This window comes from Orycteropus afer, unplaced genomic scaffold (assembly GCF_000298275.1).
Source record: "Orycteropus afer afer isolate SDZICR_OR568_19922 unplaced genomic scaffold, OryAfe1.0 scaffold00024, whole genome shotgun sequence".
NCBI classification, from domain to species: Eukaryota; Metazoa; Chordata; class Mammalia; order Tubulidentata; family Orycteropodidae; genus Orycteropus; species Orycteropus afer.
Window position 1 is genome coordinate 16,747,911 of NW_006921611.1, and position 20,251 is coordinate 16,768,161.

General features: G+C 37.7%; 1 protein-coding gene across 1 annotated transcript in view; it reads left to right on the forward strand.

Annotated features, from left to right (window-relative positions):
* The window catches only part of PSD3 (pleckstrin and Sec7 domain containing 3), a 576,478-nt gene that overhangs the window by 503,385 nt on the left and 52,842 nt on the right, over window positions 1-20,251 (forward strand). Inside the window, exons 13-14 of the mRNA XM_007935046.2 lie at window positions 11,861-12,018; window positions 15,944-16,088. Of these exons, the coding sequence (XP_007933237.2) occupies window positions 11,861-12,018; window positions 15,944-16,088 (303 nt within the window). The remainder of the gene's footprint in view (window positions 1-11,860; window positions 12,019-15,943; window positions 16,089-20,251) is intronic.

Here is a 20,251-nt window from a genome sequence, read left to right on the forward strand (position 1 = left end):
AAAACTATAAATTCATAAAAAGATATTACAGCCAAAAACATAGGTGGTCTCTGGGTTTGGGAGTTTTAGGCTGTGCTCTGAAAATTCTGTGTGGTGAAACACAATTTGTATTTAAATACCTAACAAACAGAAACTAGTTATATTTGTTCCTAATGATTTTTATTTGTACCCACATGATAACAGTGCTTTGTGACTTCTTCCCAGTGATCCAAGTGTGAGATAGGCCTAGGATACAAGCTTGTCTCCAGTGTGCCACTCAGACTTCTTCTCTCCCTCCCTTCCTCTCCCTCTCTCTCTCCTTCTCTTCCTCTCCCCTTTTCTTCCCTCCTTTCTTTCCATTCTTCCTTCCTCCCTATCTTTTCTTTTTCTTTCAACCCACACAAGTCATGTAAATGTCATAAAATGAAACATGACTTTGACGCTAACTTGGCCTTCACAGAACTCCCAGACTAGACAGTGGACTTGTGGGGGGTAGAGGTGGGTGAAGGACAGACACTCCAACATGGTCACTGACAGTGACACAAGTGCTGCCTTTAGCACACATATTAGTAAAGCCTGGAAGTGAGAGGAACTCAGGAAATAGCCCCCCACCAGTGAAAACTCTGATGCAGATATTGAGAAAAATGGAAGAAGTGTGGAAAAAATGAGTGCTGGGATTTTTTTTTTTTTTCTCTTTTTCTGCTTGAAGAACTTTGATCAATTAATACTTTCCAAGTTTCTTCAGAAATGAGTCATAGAACCCTATAATCTTCAAGTTGCAAGGGCTGATGATGATTATCTTCTCCCCCAACTCCCTTCCAGTGGTGGTAGTGGTGTTAGATGCTGTCAAGTTGGCTCCGACTCATAATGCACAACAGAATGAAACACTGCCTGGTCCTGTGCCAGCCTCACAATCCTTGCTATACCTAAGCCCATCATTACAGCCACTGTATCAATCCATTTTATTGAAGATCTTCCCCTTTTTCACTGACCCTCCACTTTAACAAGCATGATATCCTCCTCCAGGAAATGGTCCCTTCTGACAACATGACCAAAGTAGGTGAGATGAAGTCTGGCCATTCTTGCTTCCAAGGAGCATTCTGGCTGCACTTCTTCCAGGACAGATTTGTTTGTTCTCTCCTGGCAGTCCATGGTACTTTCAGTGTTCTTCGACAACACCATAACTCAAAAACATCAACTCTTCTTTGGTCTTCTTTATTCATTGTCCAGCTTTCATATGCATATGAAGCTATTGAAAACACCATGGCTTGGGTGGTTGTTGTTGTTGTTATATGCCCTTGAGTCGGCCCCGACTCATAGCGACCCCTCCTTGGGTTTCCGAGGCAGTCTCACTACGGAAGTAGGATTGCCCAACCTTCCTTCCGAGGAGTGGCTGGTGGGTTTGAACCGCCAGACTTCTGGTTAGCAGTCAAGTGCCTTAGGCACTATGCTAGGCATACCTTAATCTTCAAAGAGACATCTTTGCTCTTCAGCACTTTAAGGAGGTCATTTGCAAATAATCTTAGGTCTGAAATGATTTGATTATGATAAATTGTCCTTTATTTCTTTTTTCCCAATTCCACCATGTAAAACATCATCTTAACACAATTAAGTGTTCTGGAATTCCCATTCTTCTTAATGTTATCCATAATTTGTTATGATCCACACAGTTGAATAGTTTTGTGTAGTCAGTAAAACACAAGTAAACATCTTTCTGGTATTCTTTGCTTTCAGCCAAGATCCATCTGACATCAGCAGTGATATCCCTCTTTCCACGTCCTCTCCTGAATCCAGCTTGCAATTCTGGAATTTCCCTGTCAATATATTGCTGCAACCATTTTTGAATTATCTTCAGCAAGATTTTACTTGTGTGGAAGGCTTGCAGTTCAAACCTACCAGCCACTCCTCGAAAGGAAGGTTGGGAAGTCTACTTCAGTAGTGATACCACCTCAGAAACCCAAGGAGAGGGGGTCGTTGTGAATTGGATCTGACTCATTGGCTGTGAGTTTTGAGTTGAGTGATATTAATGATATTGTTCAGTAATTTTCACATTCTGAGGGATCACTTCTCTTGGAATGGGTACACATATGGTTCTCTTCCAGTCAGTTGGCCAGGCAGCTGCCTTCCAAATTTCTTGACATAGACAAGTATCTCCAGTGCAGTATCTGTTGTTGATACATTTCTAGGGGTGTCCCGTCAATTCCTGGAGACTTGTTTTTTGCCAGTTCCTTCAGTTCAGCTTCAACTTCCTTTAATATCATTGGTTCTTGATCATATGCCACCTCCTGAAATAGATGAACATTGACCAGTTCTTTGTGGTACAGTGACTGTGTATTCTTTCCATCTTCTTTGGATGTTTCCTACATCATTCAATATTTTGCCCATGGAATCTTTCAGTATTGCAACTCAAAGCTTGGACTTTTTCTTCAGTTCTTTCAGCTTGAGAAATTCTTAAGGCAATTGATGTAGATTGCATTAAACACAGGGGAGTGTGTTCTTCCCTTTTGGTTTTCTAACTCTAGGTCTCTGCACATTTCGTTATAATAACTGACTTTTTTTTTTCTTGAGCTGCTCTTTGAAATCTTCTGTTCAGCTCTTTTATTTTGTCATTTCTTCCATTTGCTTTAGTTACTCTTTGTTCAAGAGCAAGTTTCAGAGTCTTCCAGTGGTGCTGCATAATAGATTAATTAATAGATCATAGCTTCCTGGTTCCCTCACCAGATTTATCCTGGAAAATTTCCTGTTCCCTACTGAAGTCTGAGGCCATACTGTTAAAGCACTTCACGTCCTAAAATGTCTAATTGGCCCCTTCTACATGAGGAACTCTGGTAGCATAGTGGCTAAAGCACTTGACTGCTAACCAGAAGGCTGGCAGTTCAAACCCACCAGCCACTCCTCGGAAGGAAGGTTGGGCAATCCTACTTCCGTAGTGATACTGCCTTGGAAACCCAAGGAGGGGTCGCTATGAGTTGGGGCCGACTCGACGGCACATAACAACAACGACAACAACATGGATAAAGGGCAGTCAGGATGCAAAATGTTTTAGTGCTCACAAAGAAAGTAGTCATCCTACCATAGCTGATATCTCCCCATCTTTATAGTGTGTCAGATAGACACTCCATGCATGCTAACTGAATATATTAATATAAAATTGAAAGCTGGCTAATAAAAAATAATGAAGCTGTCTACTTTTAGAAAGATATCCAACCAGAAATACTTATGATTAAGAGAGGGAATAAAAAAAAAAAAAGATACCAAATTATCAAAAATTCTAATAGAGCCATTTTCAAAAATCAGGAATAGACAATGTAGGACCCAGTTTATTCTACTGACATTTCTGTTAATACCTTCATGGCTTTAAGAAGAACTTGCTCGGAAAAAAAAAATAAAAAGAAGAAATTGCTCTTGATTCTCCATTCTCTGTTCTTGCAGAGAAAATCAAGACTGAAGTTTGTTTTAAATTATGTAAACTAGATAGAACGATTTTACCTGTTTAATAAGACATGAAGTAAATAACACATTGAAAACTGGAATAAGTATGTTTTAATGTTGGTGTACTTTAATTTTGATTTGGTCACTTTGCACATGTACTTTATATTCACCTGTGAGTACAAATTTTCAGACTTGGTATCAGTTCTTTGTGCATATGTAAGTGATCTCTGTGTTAGTGTGTTATGATTCAACTTCGCAACAGAGAGGTTTAATTAACAAGCTTCTTGAAAATAACTGAAAGCTTTTCATTTCATGCTTTAAATGAATTTAAAATAAATAGCTTTGTAAATCACATTTTTGGTGCTTATTAGGGTGGTAGAGTGCTCTAATGGATCATACTAGATAAAAGATGTAGATTGCATTAAACGCAGGGTAGAGTAATGTTTTTAGATGTCATTTTTACCCTTCATTTGTTTGAGAAAATGGATCATAATTAGATGTCATGGAGCATTTTCTTTTCTTATGGAAAATGTCTTGGTTGACTTTTTCTTGTTCTCTGTTTCACATTTAGTTTGCACAGCAAATAATCTTAGGTCTGAAATGATTTGATTACGATAAATTGTCCTTTATTTCTTTTTGCCCAATTCCACCATGTAAAACATCATCTTCTACTTTCAGTATTAAAAAAATAAAGATGTCAGAATAACCTCCAAAAGATAAAGTCAATTCCTTTTATTCAGTTTTCAATCCTAATATTTCCACTTTACCCTTTGGTTTTGCACATTTTTTTGGATTTAATAACTTCAATTACTAGTAGGAATTTAGAATTCCAAAGGTATTTTAAGGATTTTATTTTGCCCCTTTCCTTAATGGTAAATTAGTATCACCATCAATTAGAAAAGAGGAGTCTTATTAGGCGTAAAATTTCTAGAGTTTGGTTTAATCTTCATTAAATAGATCTTGCTTACATTTCTGCCCTGTGAGTATTTTCTTTCCAACATAAGAAAAAATATCAGTGTATCTTCAAGTTTTGGAAGCTGCCTTGGGCTAGATTCCTCTTCACAAAACTGAGCAATTATCCAAAGTTGACAATTATTGTTAGCTTTTACTTAGGGCTATAATAAATAATGCATTGTAAAATTCTCTGTACTTTTAGAGTAGCCTAAGAATGACATCCTTAATGTCTGGTTTTAAACATCAGCAGTGAGAATATGCTTAAAAAAATATTTGTAGAAAAAAAAATATTTATAGAGGCTCCTTGTGTGAAGGTCTTAAGTTTTCTGATATTAACAGCTACCATTTGGCTGCCTGTTTCTTATTCATCTATAATAGTTCATTAGACATCATGGTACAGGTCTGAGTTTTCTGACATTAACAGCTACCATTTGGCTGCCTGTTTCTTATTCATCTATAGTAGTTCATTAGACATCATGGTACAGTGACAGTTGAAGTTACAGGCAATCCCCAGGTTACAAATGTGTAGCTTAGGGACAGCTCCCACTGGCCCTTTTATGTAGGCCTTTGAACTGGTTCTGTCATGTCCGACGAAACAAAACAGGGACAGACCTGACTTTTTACTGTTCGGGTGATTTGTCATGGTAACCAGAACGGGAAAAATTGCAGATTGAAGCCCTGGAATGGGAGACTGAGAAGAGGCATGGTGAGCCCTTTCAGGAGCCTGATTTATGAAATTGGATTATTGGCAACACTGTGGATAGCCACAAACATTCAAAGTGGCACTGTCAGCCATCATCTTTGAGCAAGGGAGCAATTTTTCCAAGCCCTTTTTTAAAGTTACATAAATTTGCCATCACTTTGAAACAACTAAACCAACTCCTACTCTGAACAAGTTCTTCATCACAATCACTTTTACTTGCTGCACATGTAGCTTTTAAATAATTAAAAAGGCGTCAAGCCTTTTCTTGCTAAAGTAAGGCTAAAATAAGAAAATTGTGCATCTGTTTTGACTGACCTACAAACTGTGAAAGACAGTTAGTAATTAATCTCTTTTGTACCCCGGGTACTACCTGTATAGAAGTCAGTTATGATCATTCCCAAGGAATTCTTGTGGAATGAAAAAAGAAGTCCAACAGCAGAACTAACATTTGAAAGGCATGGTCACAGATGTCAAGAAAAATCACGACAGTATAGTAACAAGAAGCTAAAAAATTTCAAAATGAATATTGTCAACTTCTTCAGGTGCCGTGAGATTAAAAAGAATCTAATGAATTTGCGGTTAGGAGGTCATTGATGACTTTGTCAGAGTAGTTTTAATGATGTGTGGAAATGGACCCCAGGTAGCAGTGGGTCAAAGAGTAAATTGGAAATGAATATGTAAAAACAGCTAATATAGACTGTGAACTTACTGGATGTGATAGAAAATAGAGAGATGGCAGCTTGCAGATCAAACTCAAAGCAGAGAAAGCAATATTCAGAGGAGATTGTAATCTTACAAAGATAAGAGAGATCTTGAATGTGTTTATAGACTGTGGAGAAGCCAGTAGACTGAAGGCAGTTAAAAATATAGGAGAAACCTAATAACCAGTGAAACAGGGATTCTAGAAGAAGTTGATGGTGTTTGGTCTTAGAGCACAGGATAACATCGAGCAAGAGTCCTCTCTAATAAGAGGAAAGAGGCTAAAGACAATCACAAAATATAGGTGTTTGTACGTTATGTAGGTAATAACTCTGATATTTACAACTTCAATCTTATAAAAAACATACAAGATCAAGCTATATACTAGTAAGAGACAATATTATTAGCATACCAGGTAGCATTTTTTGAGGACATAGGACTGTGTGCTTTAAACATTATTGAGAGTTTACAACACATTATCTTGTTGAATTCAATCCTAACTAGTCTATAAGGAAGGAGTTCTGGTGGTGTGGTGGTTAAGGATCCACTAGCTGCTCCATAGAAGAAAGATGAAGAAATCTGCTTCTATAAAGGTTTACAGCTTCAGAAACTCTGTGGAGGTCACTATGAGTTGGAATTGACTCGATGGCAGTGGGTTTAGTCTATGTGGAAGCTATTGTCACCACTTTTCAATAAAGGAAACCAAAGTTTAATGAGTTTGAGTAATCTAAGATGATGGAGACATTAAGTATTAGAACTGGGGATTTGAACCTACTTGATTCTGACTCCAGACAACTGTATTCTTGACCATGTTTGTGATAGGCTAGGGGTATTGAAGATAAGGGTTGCAATTTGACAGAATGGGACAGAGAGATGGTCATGAACATGTAAAAGAATTGTCAGTTGGCATGGTTGCAGCCACAGCTGAGGATTATAACTGTGGTATGACCAGTCTATACCATGGGTTGATTGCTTCTAGCAATGGTTTACAGCCCAAGTGAATGGTCATAGATTTTAAATAATTTAAATTGGGAGAATTTTTAGTTCCAGACAGGATGTATGAGAAAATTAAGGCATAGCCTAGCAAATATTCCTGAATTCTAAGGATGGATAGAAACCCTTATGTGATTTTTAACAGAAAATATAAAGAAAAAAGGATCATGCTACCATTGAACTTCTGTAAAATTGGACCTATAGAATGGTATCTATAGACTATGAGAAAAAAAGAACTGCAATCCAAAGTTCTATACCTGCCAAAGGAAATGTAAGATGGCACATGCTTATTCAAATAATGTGCACATTATACATTGTTTTTACCAACTGTGCAAACACCCCCTCCACACACTATTTTCATTAGCTCACTGTTCCATGCATTATATGTGTGAGCACGTTATTAAAAAAATATATGTTATTTGAAGATAAGTAAAAATTAAAGACTACTGAAGAAATAGAGAAGAACAAACCAAAAAGATAAGAACAGAGAGGGGAAAAAAAGTAGAAAGCAGGTGAGCAATAACACATGCATATCGTTAAATATAAAAGAATAAGGAAGGATACTGGAATATATAATTAAGTGTAAAATGAGCTTTCTTGAAATATAGACTACATGATACAAGAGAATTTTAATAATCTTTAATAATCAGAGCTAAGCATAATAAACTATTTCAGCAAAATTTAGGATTAATAGGAAAGTTAGAATATTTTTGAGGTCTTATCAGCCACTCCTCAGAAGGAAGGTTGGGCAATCTACTTCCGTAGTGATACTGCCTTGGAAACCCAAGGAGGGGTCACTGTGAGTTGGATCTGACTCGATGGCAGTGGGTTTGTTTTTTTTCTGGTTTATCCTGTTGATGTAAGTAGAGAAATAGAACAGTTTGAGAGAGAAATTCTTTTACATTTCCTTCTAAGCACTAAACAGAATAACAAAACATTTAAAAATTATAAAGAGCACATACTTATAAAGAACAGTTATCAACCTAAATGCACCAAACAGCATAGCAACTAAAATGTAAAACAAAAACTATTAGAAATGCAAAGAACTTGAAATGCAGTTGTAGTAGAAGAGGTCAATGTGTTTGTTTCAGGGGCATAAAACTGATGGAAAAAATTACATGAAAACATACAGAAGTTGAAGCAATAAGCTCCACTTATTGTCCCTCAGAGAAAAAGGGTTTTTTGTTTTTTATGTTCATAGAACATTAATAAAAATCAAACATGTACTTGGCCACAGAAAATCTTTAACAAATTTGGGAGGGAAATAGATTTACAGGCCACATTTTCTGACTGTAATTCAATAAAATTAGAAGTATATAATGACAAATAACCCAAATTCTAGGTATTTTAAATTTGAGAAATGTATTCCTTGATATTACTAACAACATAAAAGAGAAGATCAAAAAAGATGACTACAAACTATCTAAAAAACAATGAAAATAATATCTTTTATTCCAAAGCTATGTTACACAATGTAACTTGTGTCAGAGGAAAAATTATAGCAAATGCTTTTTTTTTAAATAAAAGAAGAATATGAAAAGCAAAAGAACTTAATTATCATCTTAGGAAATTTGAATGAGAGAAACAAAATAAACTGTTGTCGTGTTGTTAGGTGCCATCAAGTCAGTATCAACTCATAGTGACTCTGTGTACAACAGAATGAAACATCACCCAGCCCTACACCATTCTCACAATTGTTGCTATGCTTGAGTCCTTTGGTACAGCCACTGTGTCAATCCATCTCATTGAGGGTCTTCCTCTTTTTCTGCTGACCCTGTTCTTTACCAAGCATGATGTCCTTGTCCAGGATCTGGTCCCTCCTGATAACATGTCCAAAGTACATGAGATGATATTTTGCCATTCTCCACTTCGAAGCAGCATTCTGGTTGTCCTTATTCCAAAACATTTGTTCATTGTTCTAGAAGTCTGTGGTATATTCATTCTTCTTCTCAGGCGCCATAATTCAAATGCCTCAGTTGTTCTTTGGTTTTCCTTGTTCATTTTCCAGCTTTCGCATGCATATTAGGTGATTGAAAATAGCATGGCTTGGGTCAGATGTACCTTAGTCCTCAAAGTGACAGCTTTGCTTTCATACACTTTCAAAAATTCTTTTGCAGCAGATCTGCCCACTGCATGTGCCATTTGATTTCTTGACTGCTGTCTCTGTGGGTGTAGATTGCAGATCCAAGTAAAATGAAATCCTAACAGCTTCAATACTTTCTCTGTTTATCATGATGTTGCCTAATGGTCCAGTTGTGAAGATTTTTGTTTTTTATGAAATACACTAAGGAGAAGGAATTAAGATAAAAGCCAAAATCATGCACCTAGCATATGTTTAAAAAAAAAAAAAAAAACCTGCAAAATTTCTAGGCTAAACTCTATGCAAAATCAAATATCAGATGTGTTAGGGATACAGACATGCATTGCTTAACATCCACCATATGTTCTGTGAAATAGGACGTTCTGTGAATTGGACGTTGTGCGAACACTATATTAAAATCTCATGAGAGCCTGCTTCCAGTTGTTCTTATCACTGGTGCTGCCATTACTGGAGCTACTGTTGGAGGCCAGAGGAACTGATGGCAGCAACAGAAGTGGGAGCAGAGCAAAAGGAAGCAAGTGCCAGAGAACAGAGCACACCCTCCTTTGCCCACTGTTCCACCCGCCTGAGCATTAGGAGCACCGTGACCCCAGCTGCCGCCACCTGCTCACCAAACAAAGCCTGAGAGCCTGTGCCAGAGCTTTGTCCTCTGCTTCAACTCCCTGTATCCCGGCTGTGGTCCAGTGCTGCAAGAGTCAGGGTTTGGGGTCTTTAAAACCACGAGGGGAAAATAATACACAAAAAGGAGAGCTGCTTTCTCTTTGAAAAAGAAAATAAATAAAGATACGTGTGATTCAGATGTTGTGTGAATGGACATTAAGCAATGCACACCTGTATATGGAAATAAGGAGCCCTGGTGGCACAGTGGTTAAGTGCTCAGCTTTTAACCAAAAGGTCTGTGATGCAAACCTAGCAGCCACTCTGCAGGAGAAAGATATGACAGTCTGCTTCCATGAAGGTTTATAACCTTGGAAACCCTGTGTGGGGCAGTTGCACTCTGTTCTTACTGGGTCACTGTGAGTTTGAATCGACTCAGTAGCAATAGGTTTTTTGTTTTTTGTTTTTTTTTTGGAGGAGTGGAGGGGGGTGGTCGGGGATTTATACATGAAAATGGAGGTAGCATATACATTCTTTGCAGGTAATTTTGGCTTTGGTCATTTATTCCCATCTACCTTATTTTATTTATTACTAAATATCCCCATCTACTCATGTACTCTCATCTACTTCAAATTCCATTCTGGAAATTAAGTGGTTAAATTGGATGAGGGCCATATGTGCTTCATTCTGTTATAGATAATCATAAGGCTGAAGGGAATTTTGTAGTCATGCTACCTCCAGTTGAAACCTCCACTCTAATAAAAATTTCCCTGGAAGGAAATTTGTGAATCTTTGGAATACTAAATCACTGAAAAAAAAAAATCATTAAAAAATATGAACAGTACCCCAAAACATGATTAGATTATAGTTTTATGTATTAATGGAAGTTATAAAAGAACAGACATATATTAATATATGTATTGATTTTAAGAATATATTTTCATTATCCTTCTTTATTCATGTTACCTCTCTTGAAGACTATCGCTGTCAACACCAGTTCTTAGGCTATAAGTCTTAATAAAATAAGACTTCTTGTTATAGCCCCAAGGTGGATATTTTATCATTTAAGTTTTAGTAATCTTTATGTTGCTATTGTTATTTACTGCCTATTTTAGAGAGGAAACCTTTGCCTGTGAACACTTGCACGACAGTAGTCATTAAAAATCAACAGCCTGCTGTTGCTATTTATTTATTTATTTTCCTGGTGGTTTGTATTGATATATTTGAATTATTTGATTTGTGGAAGGAATAGAGAGGAAACACAATGGGATTTTTCTTTTAAAAATTGATAAAACTGAATTATAAAGCAATAGACAATTTAGGCTTTTTAGACTTTTATTACTAATTAATCGGATGTGTGTGTGTGTATGTGTGTGTGGTACAGTGGGAAAGTGCTTGGCTGATAACCAAAAGGTCAGCAGTCTGCTTCTGTGAAATTACTAGCCTTGGAAACCCTACGGGCTAGTTCTAGCCTGTCCTATAGGGGTAGCTATGAGCCAAAATCACCTTGACAGCAGCAGGTTTGGTTTTTTGGTTTAGATAAATTTTGAAAATGGGGAAGGGAACTTTAAACATTAGATAATGTTTTCTGTAACAATTGGTAGTATATGCCTGTTATGTTTGTTTTAAGGCCTTTTGGATTCTGATGGACCCAGAAACTACTAGCAATCATAGAACCAAATTTGTTTTATATTCTGCTTATTATTCTACTAGGTGAGGATTTTTTTTAGTTATGCTTGGAGGAATGCCATACAGAACATTTTTAAATTATATGAATTGTGTAAATGATTCCCAAAGATAAAATTGCATTTATACATCTTTTTCTTTATGAAATTTTACCTATTTTTTCAAATTTATTATAATAGAGCTAACCTTTCTTATGATTATTAAACTGATTTTTTTCTCTCTCAAGAGAAGAGTTGGAGAAATCATTTTATTTACTGTTCATTTTTCTTTTGATAATGTTATCCTAAAAAGGAAGTAACAGGAAAATGTTACCTCTTCAGAGCAAAGAACATGATGACATTGTTTTCACCATCAGTATAATTCTGTTGATGGACATCTGGAAACTTTTGCTTTTATCTACTTACTCTTGAAACCAAATTATTCTGTTAGACTTAGCTTCGTTTCAAATCATTGTAAAATATATATAAAAGATATTTTTGTCTTTGGCTTTTTGAAAGTTTTTCTTTACATAGGTACGTTTTCTCATTCTGTAAACAGCAGAATGTTCTATGATGTTCATGAAGTAGCAAATAGGTCCTTTTACCATCACTTCACTTTTTTCTCATGCATCTTCATAGATTTTTAAAAGATATTTTTCTGGTGATTTTAAGATGTGAAAAAGTGACATTGAAATGTGAACATGATCTTGTCTTTGTTATCGTTATATCTGTCTGTAGGATGAATATAAACCAGAAAAGGCCCTGTCTGAGGAGGACTTGAAAAATGCTGTCAGTGTGCACCACGCACTGGCATCTAAGGCCACGGACTACGAGAAGAAACCGAATGTGCTCAAACTCAAAACTGCCGACTGGAGGGTCTTGCTTTTTCAAGCCCAGTATGTTTTCTTTGTTTGTTTGCATTTTTAGTTTACATAGTACCACCCTATTCCAAGCAACAAAATCAGGCTCTGCAGGGGAAATTTTTAGAGTTGTAGTAAAAGTTGCTAACTGGTTGCATTTGAGATAAGTACCTAAGAAGACTAGAATGAGACATAGAAACTCTGGGTTCAAATTTTTTGCCTGCTAAGAAATAGCTCTGTGGCTTTTAGTCAGATACATACAGTCTCAATATCTCAGTATCCTATCAATAAAACACAGAGTTTTAATAGCCAAGTTCTAATACACAATAAATAAAATAGGCCTGGATTCAAATCACCATTTCCTAGGCCTTTGTCCTAGAATGTAATATAACCTCTTTGCACCTCACCTTGTCACTGGTGTAGGTAACACTGTTTACCTCACAGGGTTCTTGTAGTAACCATTAAATGAGATAGAGTGTATGAAGTATCTCACACAGTGTCTGACACATTTACCTTTGCATACAGTCTGTATGCTGAGCAAATAATTTGAGAAGGTAGACTATATGAAGAAGAACACAGCATCAGGACTGGAGGAAGACTCATTTACAACCTGTGATCTGCAGATGACACAATTTTGCTTGCTAAAAGTGAAGATGGCTTGAAGCACTTAATGATGATCACAGACTGCAGCCTTCAGTGTGGATTACATCTCAACATAAAACAAAAATCCTTACAACTCAACCAATAAGCAGCATCGTGATCAATGGAGAAAAGATTGAAGTTGTCAAGGATTTCATTTTACTTAGATCCATAATTAATGTCCATGGAAGCAGCAGTGAAAAAATCAAACAATTTATTCCGTTAAGCATATCTGCTACAAAAGACCTCTTTAAAACATTGAAAAGCAGAGTTGTCACTTTGAGAACTAAGATGTGCCTGACATAAGCCATGGTATTTTCGGTCACCTTACATGCATATGAAAGCTGGACAATGAATGAGGAAGAACACAGAACTGATGCATTTGAATTATGGTGTTGATGAAGAACATTGAGTATACCTTGGATTGCCAGAAGAACAAACAAATCTAAAAAGGACAGCCAGAATACTTGTTAGAAGTGAGGATGGCTAGACTTCGTCTCACTTACTTTGCACATGTTATCAGGAGGAAACCAGTCCCTGTAAAAGGGCATCATGCTTGTTAAAGTAGAGAGTCAGCAAAAAAAGAGGAAGACCCTCAATGAGATGGATTAACTCAGTGGCTGCAGCAGTCAGCTCAAACATAGCAACACTTGTGAGGATGGCACAGGACCAGGCAGTGTTTCATTCTATCGTGCCTTGGGTCACTGTGAGTCAGAATTAACCCAATGACACCTGACAACAACAACGTGGGGTGTAGTGACTTGAAATCTAGTATGAGTCTCAGGTTAGTTAACTTCCTGCAGAGTGATTGGAGAAGAAAATTATTTTAGATTTGGCTGACATTTTGCAATCTTCATTTAAGTGTATACACAATGGATATACTATTGTCCCAGGTCATGACCATTTCCGCCATTCATTCATGAATTCATAAATGTATATTACATGTTCTCAGTGTTGGGCTCTGTGGATACAATGGCATATAAGTTAAATCATGATTATGACATCAGATGATTTCCCCCTCCTTTAAAGTGGGTTTTTCTTAACAGTTTCATTGAGGTATAGCGAGCCCTGATAGTGCAGTGGTTAAAGCACTTGGATGCAAACTGAAAGGTTGGCAGTTCCAACCCACCAGTTGCTCTACGGGAGAAGGATGTGGCAGTCTGCTTCCATACAGATTACAGCCTTGGAAACCCTATACAGCAGTTCTGTTCTGTCCTATAGGGTCACTGTGAATTGGAATCAACTTGATGGCAATGGGATTTGGGAATTACTAAAGTATATTTTATATACCTGGGGTTTTACAAACTCTTTCAACTGTATGATTCAGTGATTTTTAGTAAACTTATAGGGTTGTGCAACGATTACCATAGTCCAATTATAGAACACTTCTGCCACCCCAAAAAGATCCCTCGTGTCCATTAACAGTCACTATCCTACTTCCGTAGTGATACTGCCTCGGAAACCCAAGGAGGGGTCACTATGAGTCAGGTGTGACTCGACGGTACACAACAACAACAACAACAACAACAATCCATTCTCACCCCCAGCACCAGATAACCACCATCTTCTTTCTGTCTCTATAAATTTGCCATTTGGCATTTTATATAAATGGAATCATACAATATGTGGTTTTCTGTGTGTAGCTTCTTTCACTTAGCATTTTTGAGATTCATCTATAGTGTAGTATGTATCAGTAGTTCACACTTTTATTACTGAATAGTATTCCACTGTATGGATATGCCACATTTTGTTTATCCACTCACTATTTGATGGATATTTCAATTATTTCCTCTTTTTGGCTATTATTAAGAAAACCTCTGTGAGCATTCACATATAAGTCTTTGACTAGACTTATTTTTTCATTTCTCTTTGGTAGATATCTCAGAGTAGATACAAAAATGACAAGGAGGCCACTTGTTCTGACCTCCTCTAATCCCACAAGAGGAAGACAGGATTACCAACAATAACCCAAGGCCTATTACTGCAAGGCCAGACATGCTGCCTCCCTCCAGCCCTTTCTCCAACCGTTCCTCCCAGAGCACCACCGCCTCTCTCCTGGGTTCTATAATTCGCTGCAGTGGCCACACAGAGCTCACAGATTATGGGATTTATTGGGGAAGCACCACAGGCTACAATCCAAGTTCAGGAAAAATGCTCAGTCTCTCTCCCAGCCCACCTTCCCTCAGCCAACAGTCTCTCACAGTCTCTTTCCCAGCAGTGCTGGTCCCTTGGTGTCTCACTCAGCAATGTGTGTGTCTTGTGTCTCTTTCCCAGCAATACGTGTCTCAGGAGCCCGTGTCTCTTTCAGCAGCACGTCTTCCTCAACCAGCAGTCAGAGAGAGTTCTGCCTCTAGGAGGCCTTCTTTTGAGCCCGGCAGGGTGGTCAAACTAGCCAATCACAGCATCAGAACTCTAAGCACCTGAGAGAGAGTGGGCACCTCCCAGAACATTGTTTTGTGCCACTCCCAACAGAAATACTCCAGGTGGACAACTTAAGCAATCAGGAGCTCCTCAGTTGCTCATAGAAAATCCCACCTTGGAGTTTACAAAGACTTATGGGTAAAAAAGCCACACTAAGTAATTTACTACACCACAGTAGGATTGCTGGATTCTTCAGTAAATTTATGGTTAACTTTTTAAGAAACTGACAAACTGTTTTCCGGCATGGGTGCCTTCTTTCATATACCTTCCATCAGTGGATGCCACAGTTGGATTTTAAAATCAAATTATGTGATGAGAATAGATGAGTAATTTTTTAAAAAATTAATTTTTGACTTAGTCTGGTATCAGAAGGAGCCCTGTGGTACAATGGGTAAGCACTCAGCTGCTAACCAAAACGTTGGTAGTTTAAACCCACCTAGAAATTACTCAAGAGAAAGACCTAATGATCATCTCCCATAAAGAGTACAGCTTAGGAAACCCTATGGAACAGTTCTAATTGTCACTTGAGTCACTGTGACTCAGAATCAACTTGACAGCACCTAATAACAACAGCCTAATATAAAATGGAAACTAGATGTTTAATGAATATTGTCAGGTAAATTCTCTTTTTTTCTTTTGTGTCCTAGAGGGATAATCACCATCTTTTGCTATAATGATCAGAGTTCTAGGAAAATGATGATGGTGTCTTTCACTGCCCTGGCAATAGCTGCTTAGAATGTTAATCTCAATTGAAGATTCATCAGAGATCAATTGCCACCTACCCAAAGGAAAGAAAAAAAAAGTTTTATATGCCATTTTAAATCAGTAGTAAGAAATGAACAAGGTATGATGTATTGAGATATAGAAATACCCTAAGAGAATGATGTCTGTCTTTTTCTAGGAGTCCAGAAGAAATGCAAGGGTGGATAAACAAAATCAACTGTGTTGCAGCTGTGTTTTCTGCACCCCCATTTCCAGCAGCCATTGGCTCTCAGAAGAAGTTTAGCCGCCCACTTCTGCCCGCCACGACAACAAAATTATCTCAGGTAAGTCAGTGCTTTGATCTTGAAAAAAAAAAAAGTTTTATAAAATAATCTTATTATTAATATATATATTTGGATAATACTTCATATTTTGAATAGAAAGAGATGCTACCCTGGATGGGTGTGTTGTGTAAATGAAGCAAAATGCAATATACTGCTTTTTACACTTCTTATAGGAAGCTGGCACTTTTGACTCATTGATGATGGGACGCATTCATTGAATTTGTTTTCTAAACGTTTTATTAACTTACTGATCCATCAGTCATGTTTACTCAGTTCTTTAAACAAATAACAACAACAACAAAAAACTATCAGCTCATGTTTTTCACATGACTTGCTAATGTTAGGGAGAAATCCTCCTGGCTTGGTGACAAGCTATTCATTCACTTACTTATTCATTTTATTGAACATATACAGTGACTATGCTTGTCATTTTGGAAGGAAGATGGGGCAATCTACTTCCATAGTGATACTGCCTCAGAAACCCAAGGAGGGGTCGCTATGAGTCAGGTCCAACTTGACGGCACATAACAACAACAACATGCTTGTCATTGGGAATATGAAAATATCCCAGGTATTCATCCTTTGCAATGCAGCATGGAAGAACCTTACCTAGCCCTCAGTGCAGACTTAAGTGGATCACTGGGGTTTTCTGAACTAATTAAGACAGAAAGTATACCAGAATTCTGTTCAGCTTCTCCCAGGTATCAGAGTGATCTTCCCAAAGCCCAAATTCATGTCTCTCTCCTACTTAAAACTCCGTTCTAGGGATGTTGAAGAACCTCTGAAGAAACCAAATTCCATAACATGACACAAAAGCCAGGTTTGACCATTTCAAACTTGTCTGCAGTAATTCCATTGCCATTGACTCGTTCAAGTACTTTGGAAACTAATGTCTGGATTTCTTATTGATGAGCAATGCAGATAGAACATCTGACAGTGATCAGCCAGATCTTAGTATTAACTGACTCCACTGTACATCTTTGGTATGATAATTATCAATGACATATTTATTTGACAAGTGGGTATTTTGTTCCTGCTGTGCATCTCGGAAGTGAGTTTGGTTTTTTTGGTTTTGGTACATCACAAGCTATGTTAGGTGCCAAGACACAGAAGGAAATGAAACGCAGACCCTCTCCTGAAGAAGTGTCCTTATAAATAATTGCAATGCAGTTTGATTAGCGCTACAGAAAGGTTAGGTCCAGCATGATGTGGGGGTACAGGGAAGAGTTAGTCATCAGTCCTGGCCTTGTAGGTGAAGTAGGAAGTGTCAAAATAGTGTGAAACTTAAAGACTGAGTACAAAATAAGGGAGGTGTGGGAAGAGAGACTAGAATGATCCAGCTGAGGAATGAAGGCCTAGAGGAGAGAGCACTGTAGTGCACACAGAACTGTCTAATGCGATTTGAACTCCAAGTGTTGAGAAAAGCCAAGAAATGTTCCTGTGTGGAGATAAGCAAGTGCCAAATCAGGAAAAGTCTGTTAGTAACGTGTAGGGTTTTGCATGCTTCCCTGGTTCCCCAGCATCCTCCTATATATATTTGACCCTTAAACAAAATGGGGGTAGGGAACCAACCACCCCACCATCACCCCACAGAGCTGAAAATCCTCATACAACATTTTTTTCTAATTGTGTGACATTTTACAGAGCAAATTGTTTTTCCATTTAACAGTTCATAATACAGTTTGTTTCATAATGTTGATTACAATCCCCACATTGTAACAGCTTTCTTCCCACTTCTTCCCTGTGGTTGCATTTTCCCTGTGTCCTCCTTTCCTATGCATTCCTGCCTTCGGTGCTATCTCCCTGCACAAATGCTGCCCTTCTGATCTCCCATAGTGGATTGTTCTACGGAGTGTACCTACCTGGTGTAATTGTTCACCTCGTAGGCCTATCTGTTGTTTGGCTGGAAGTTAAGGCATGGGAGTGACTTCATTTCCAGGTCTGAAGGGTGACGAGGAGCCATAGTCTCAGGGATTTTCACTAGTCTCTGTCAGAACAAGAAGCCTGGTCTTTTTTTTTTTTTTTTAAGATTTTGAGTTTTTTCCCAAATTTTCTTCCACTTGATCCACGATTCCCTATTTTGATCCCTTTCTGAGTGGTTGCCAGTATTTCCCAGACACCATCTAGTTGTTTGGGTCTCAGGGTCATGTAGGCTGAGGTTCCCATGGTCCATTAATCCCTTTGACTAATTGTTTCCATGTGTCTTTGGTTTTCTTCACTCTTGCTTGTTCTGAACAAGGAGAGACCAATTGCTGCATCTCAAATGGCCTCTTATAAGCTTTTTAAGACCCCAGTCCCTACTCAACAAAGTAGGATATAGAACAATGTTTTTTTGTATTATATTATGTCAGTTGAGCTTGATGTCCTCTGTGACCATGGTCTGAAATTCACACGCCCAGCAATTCACTCCCTCAGGGTGTTTGGCTGTAGCATAACTTTGCCCTCTGTTAGCTCTGTTATACATATGGACGTTCTTAGAGAGCATAAAGATACATCTATAGAAATATCGTCTGCCAAATGTGTATATGGTCATTAGTATATTCCTTTTCACCTGCCCATACTTGATCATTTTGCCTGTCTACCTGTGTATCCACCCAGAGATTAATGTTTGTTATTACTGATAGTGTAGTGTTGTATGTGTAAAAGTGTTACCTTTGTTGTCTGTATCTCTCGTGCACCTCTCCATGTCTACCTTTTTCTTAGTGTTATGGCACTGGTCACTGACTTTCGGTACATTGTCTTTCCCTTCATCCAAAACAATGTGAGTCTCTTACATACTTAGCAATTTTCTCTCCCTTCCCCTCCCATCCTATCCCTGATAACAAACAAAGTTTCCTTCCATGTATGAACCTTTCCTTGACTTTTTACAATAGTGGACTCATACAATATTTGTCCTTCTGTGATTGACTTACTTCACTCAGCATAATGTTCTCCAAGATCATCCACATTATGAGATGTTTCGTGGATTCTTCATTATTCTTTAGTGTTATGTGAATAATATTCCATTTTGTGTTTTGATATCCATTCATCCATTGGTGGGCACTTAAGTTGTTCCCACCTCCTTGCTATTATGCATAGTTCTGCAGTGAACATGGATGTGCATGTATTTATTCATCCCCAGCTTTTTCTTCTTTAGGATATATTCCTTAGTAGTGGGATTGCTGGAACATATGGTAGTTCTATTTCCAGCTTTTTAAGGAAGTGTCATACTATTTTCCACAGTGGTTGTACCATTTTGCAGTCCCACCAGCAGAGTAAGAGTCCCAATCTCCCCACACCCTATTCAGCATTTGTTATTTTCTGTCCTGTTCAATTTTGCTATTATTGCTGGGATGAAATGATACCTCATTTGATTTGCATCTCTCTAATGGCTAATGATCGTGAGCATTTCATGTGTTTGTTGGCTGCATGCATATATCTTGTCTGGTGAAGTTCCTGTTCATGTCTTCTGCCCATTTTTGATTAGATTATCTGTCATTTTGATGTGGAGGTGTTGAAGTTTTCTATAAATTTTAGAGGTAAGTCCCTTGTCAGATATGTCATTGCCAAATATTTTTTTCCCAATCTGTAGGTTCTCTTTTTACTCTTCTGAAGTCTTTTCATGTGCATAGAATTTAATGTTTAGAATGTCCCAATCATCTAGTTTATCTTCTGCTTTGTATATTTTTGCTTATTTTTGATAGTCTGTTGATAGCATATATGAGGACCCCCTAAGTTTGCCCCTATTTTTTCATTGATTATAGTTTTACATTTTACATTTAAGTCTTTGATCCATCTGCGGTTTGTTTTTATGTATGGTATAAGGTGTGGATCTTGTTACATTTTCCTGCAAGTAGATATCCTGTTTTGCCAGTGCCATTTGTTAAAGAGACTATCTCTTCCCCCATTTAATGGGGTAATGACTCTTTGTCAAAGATCAGCTGTCCGTAGGTGGATGGATCTATTTCTGAGTCCTCAGTTCTGTTCCACCGGTCTTTGTGACTATCATTTTACCAATACCAGGCTGTTATAACTACTGTGGCTGTATAGTAGGCTTTGAGATCAGGGAGTATGAGACCTACTACTTTGTTGTTGTTCTTTTTCTTCAGTAATGCTTTACTCATCTGAGGTCTCTTTCTTTTCCATATAAAATTAGTGATTGGTTTTGTCATGTCCCAAAAGAA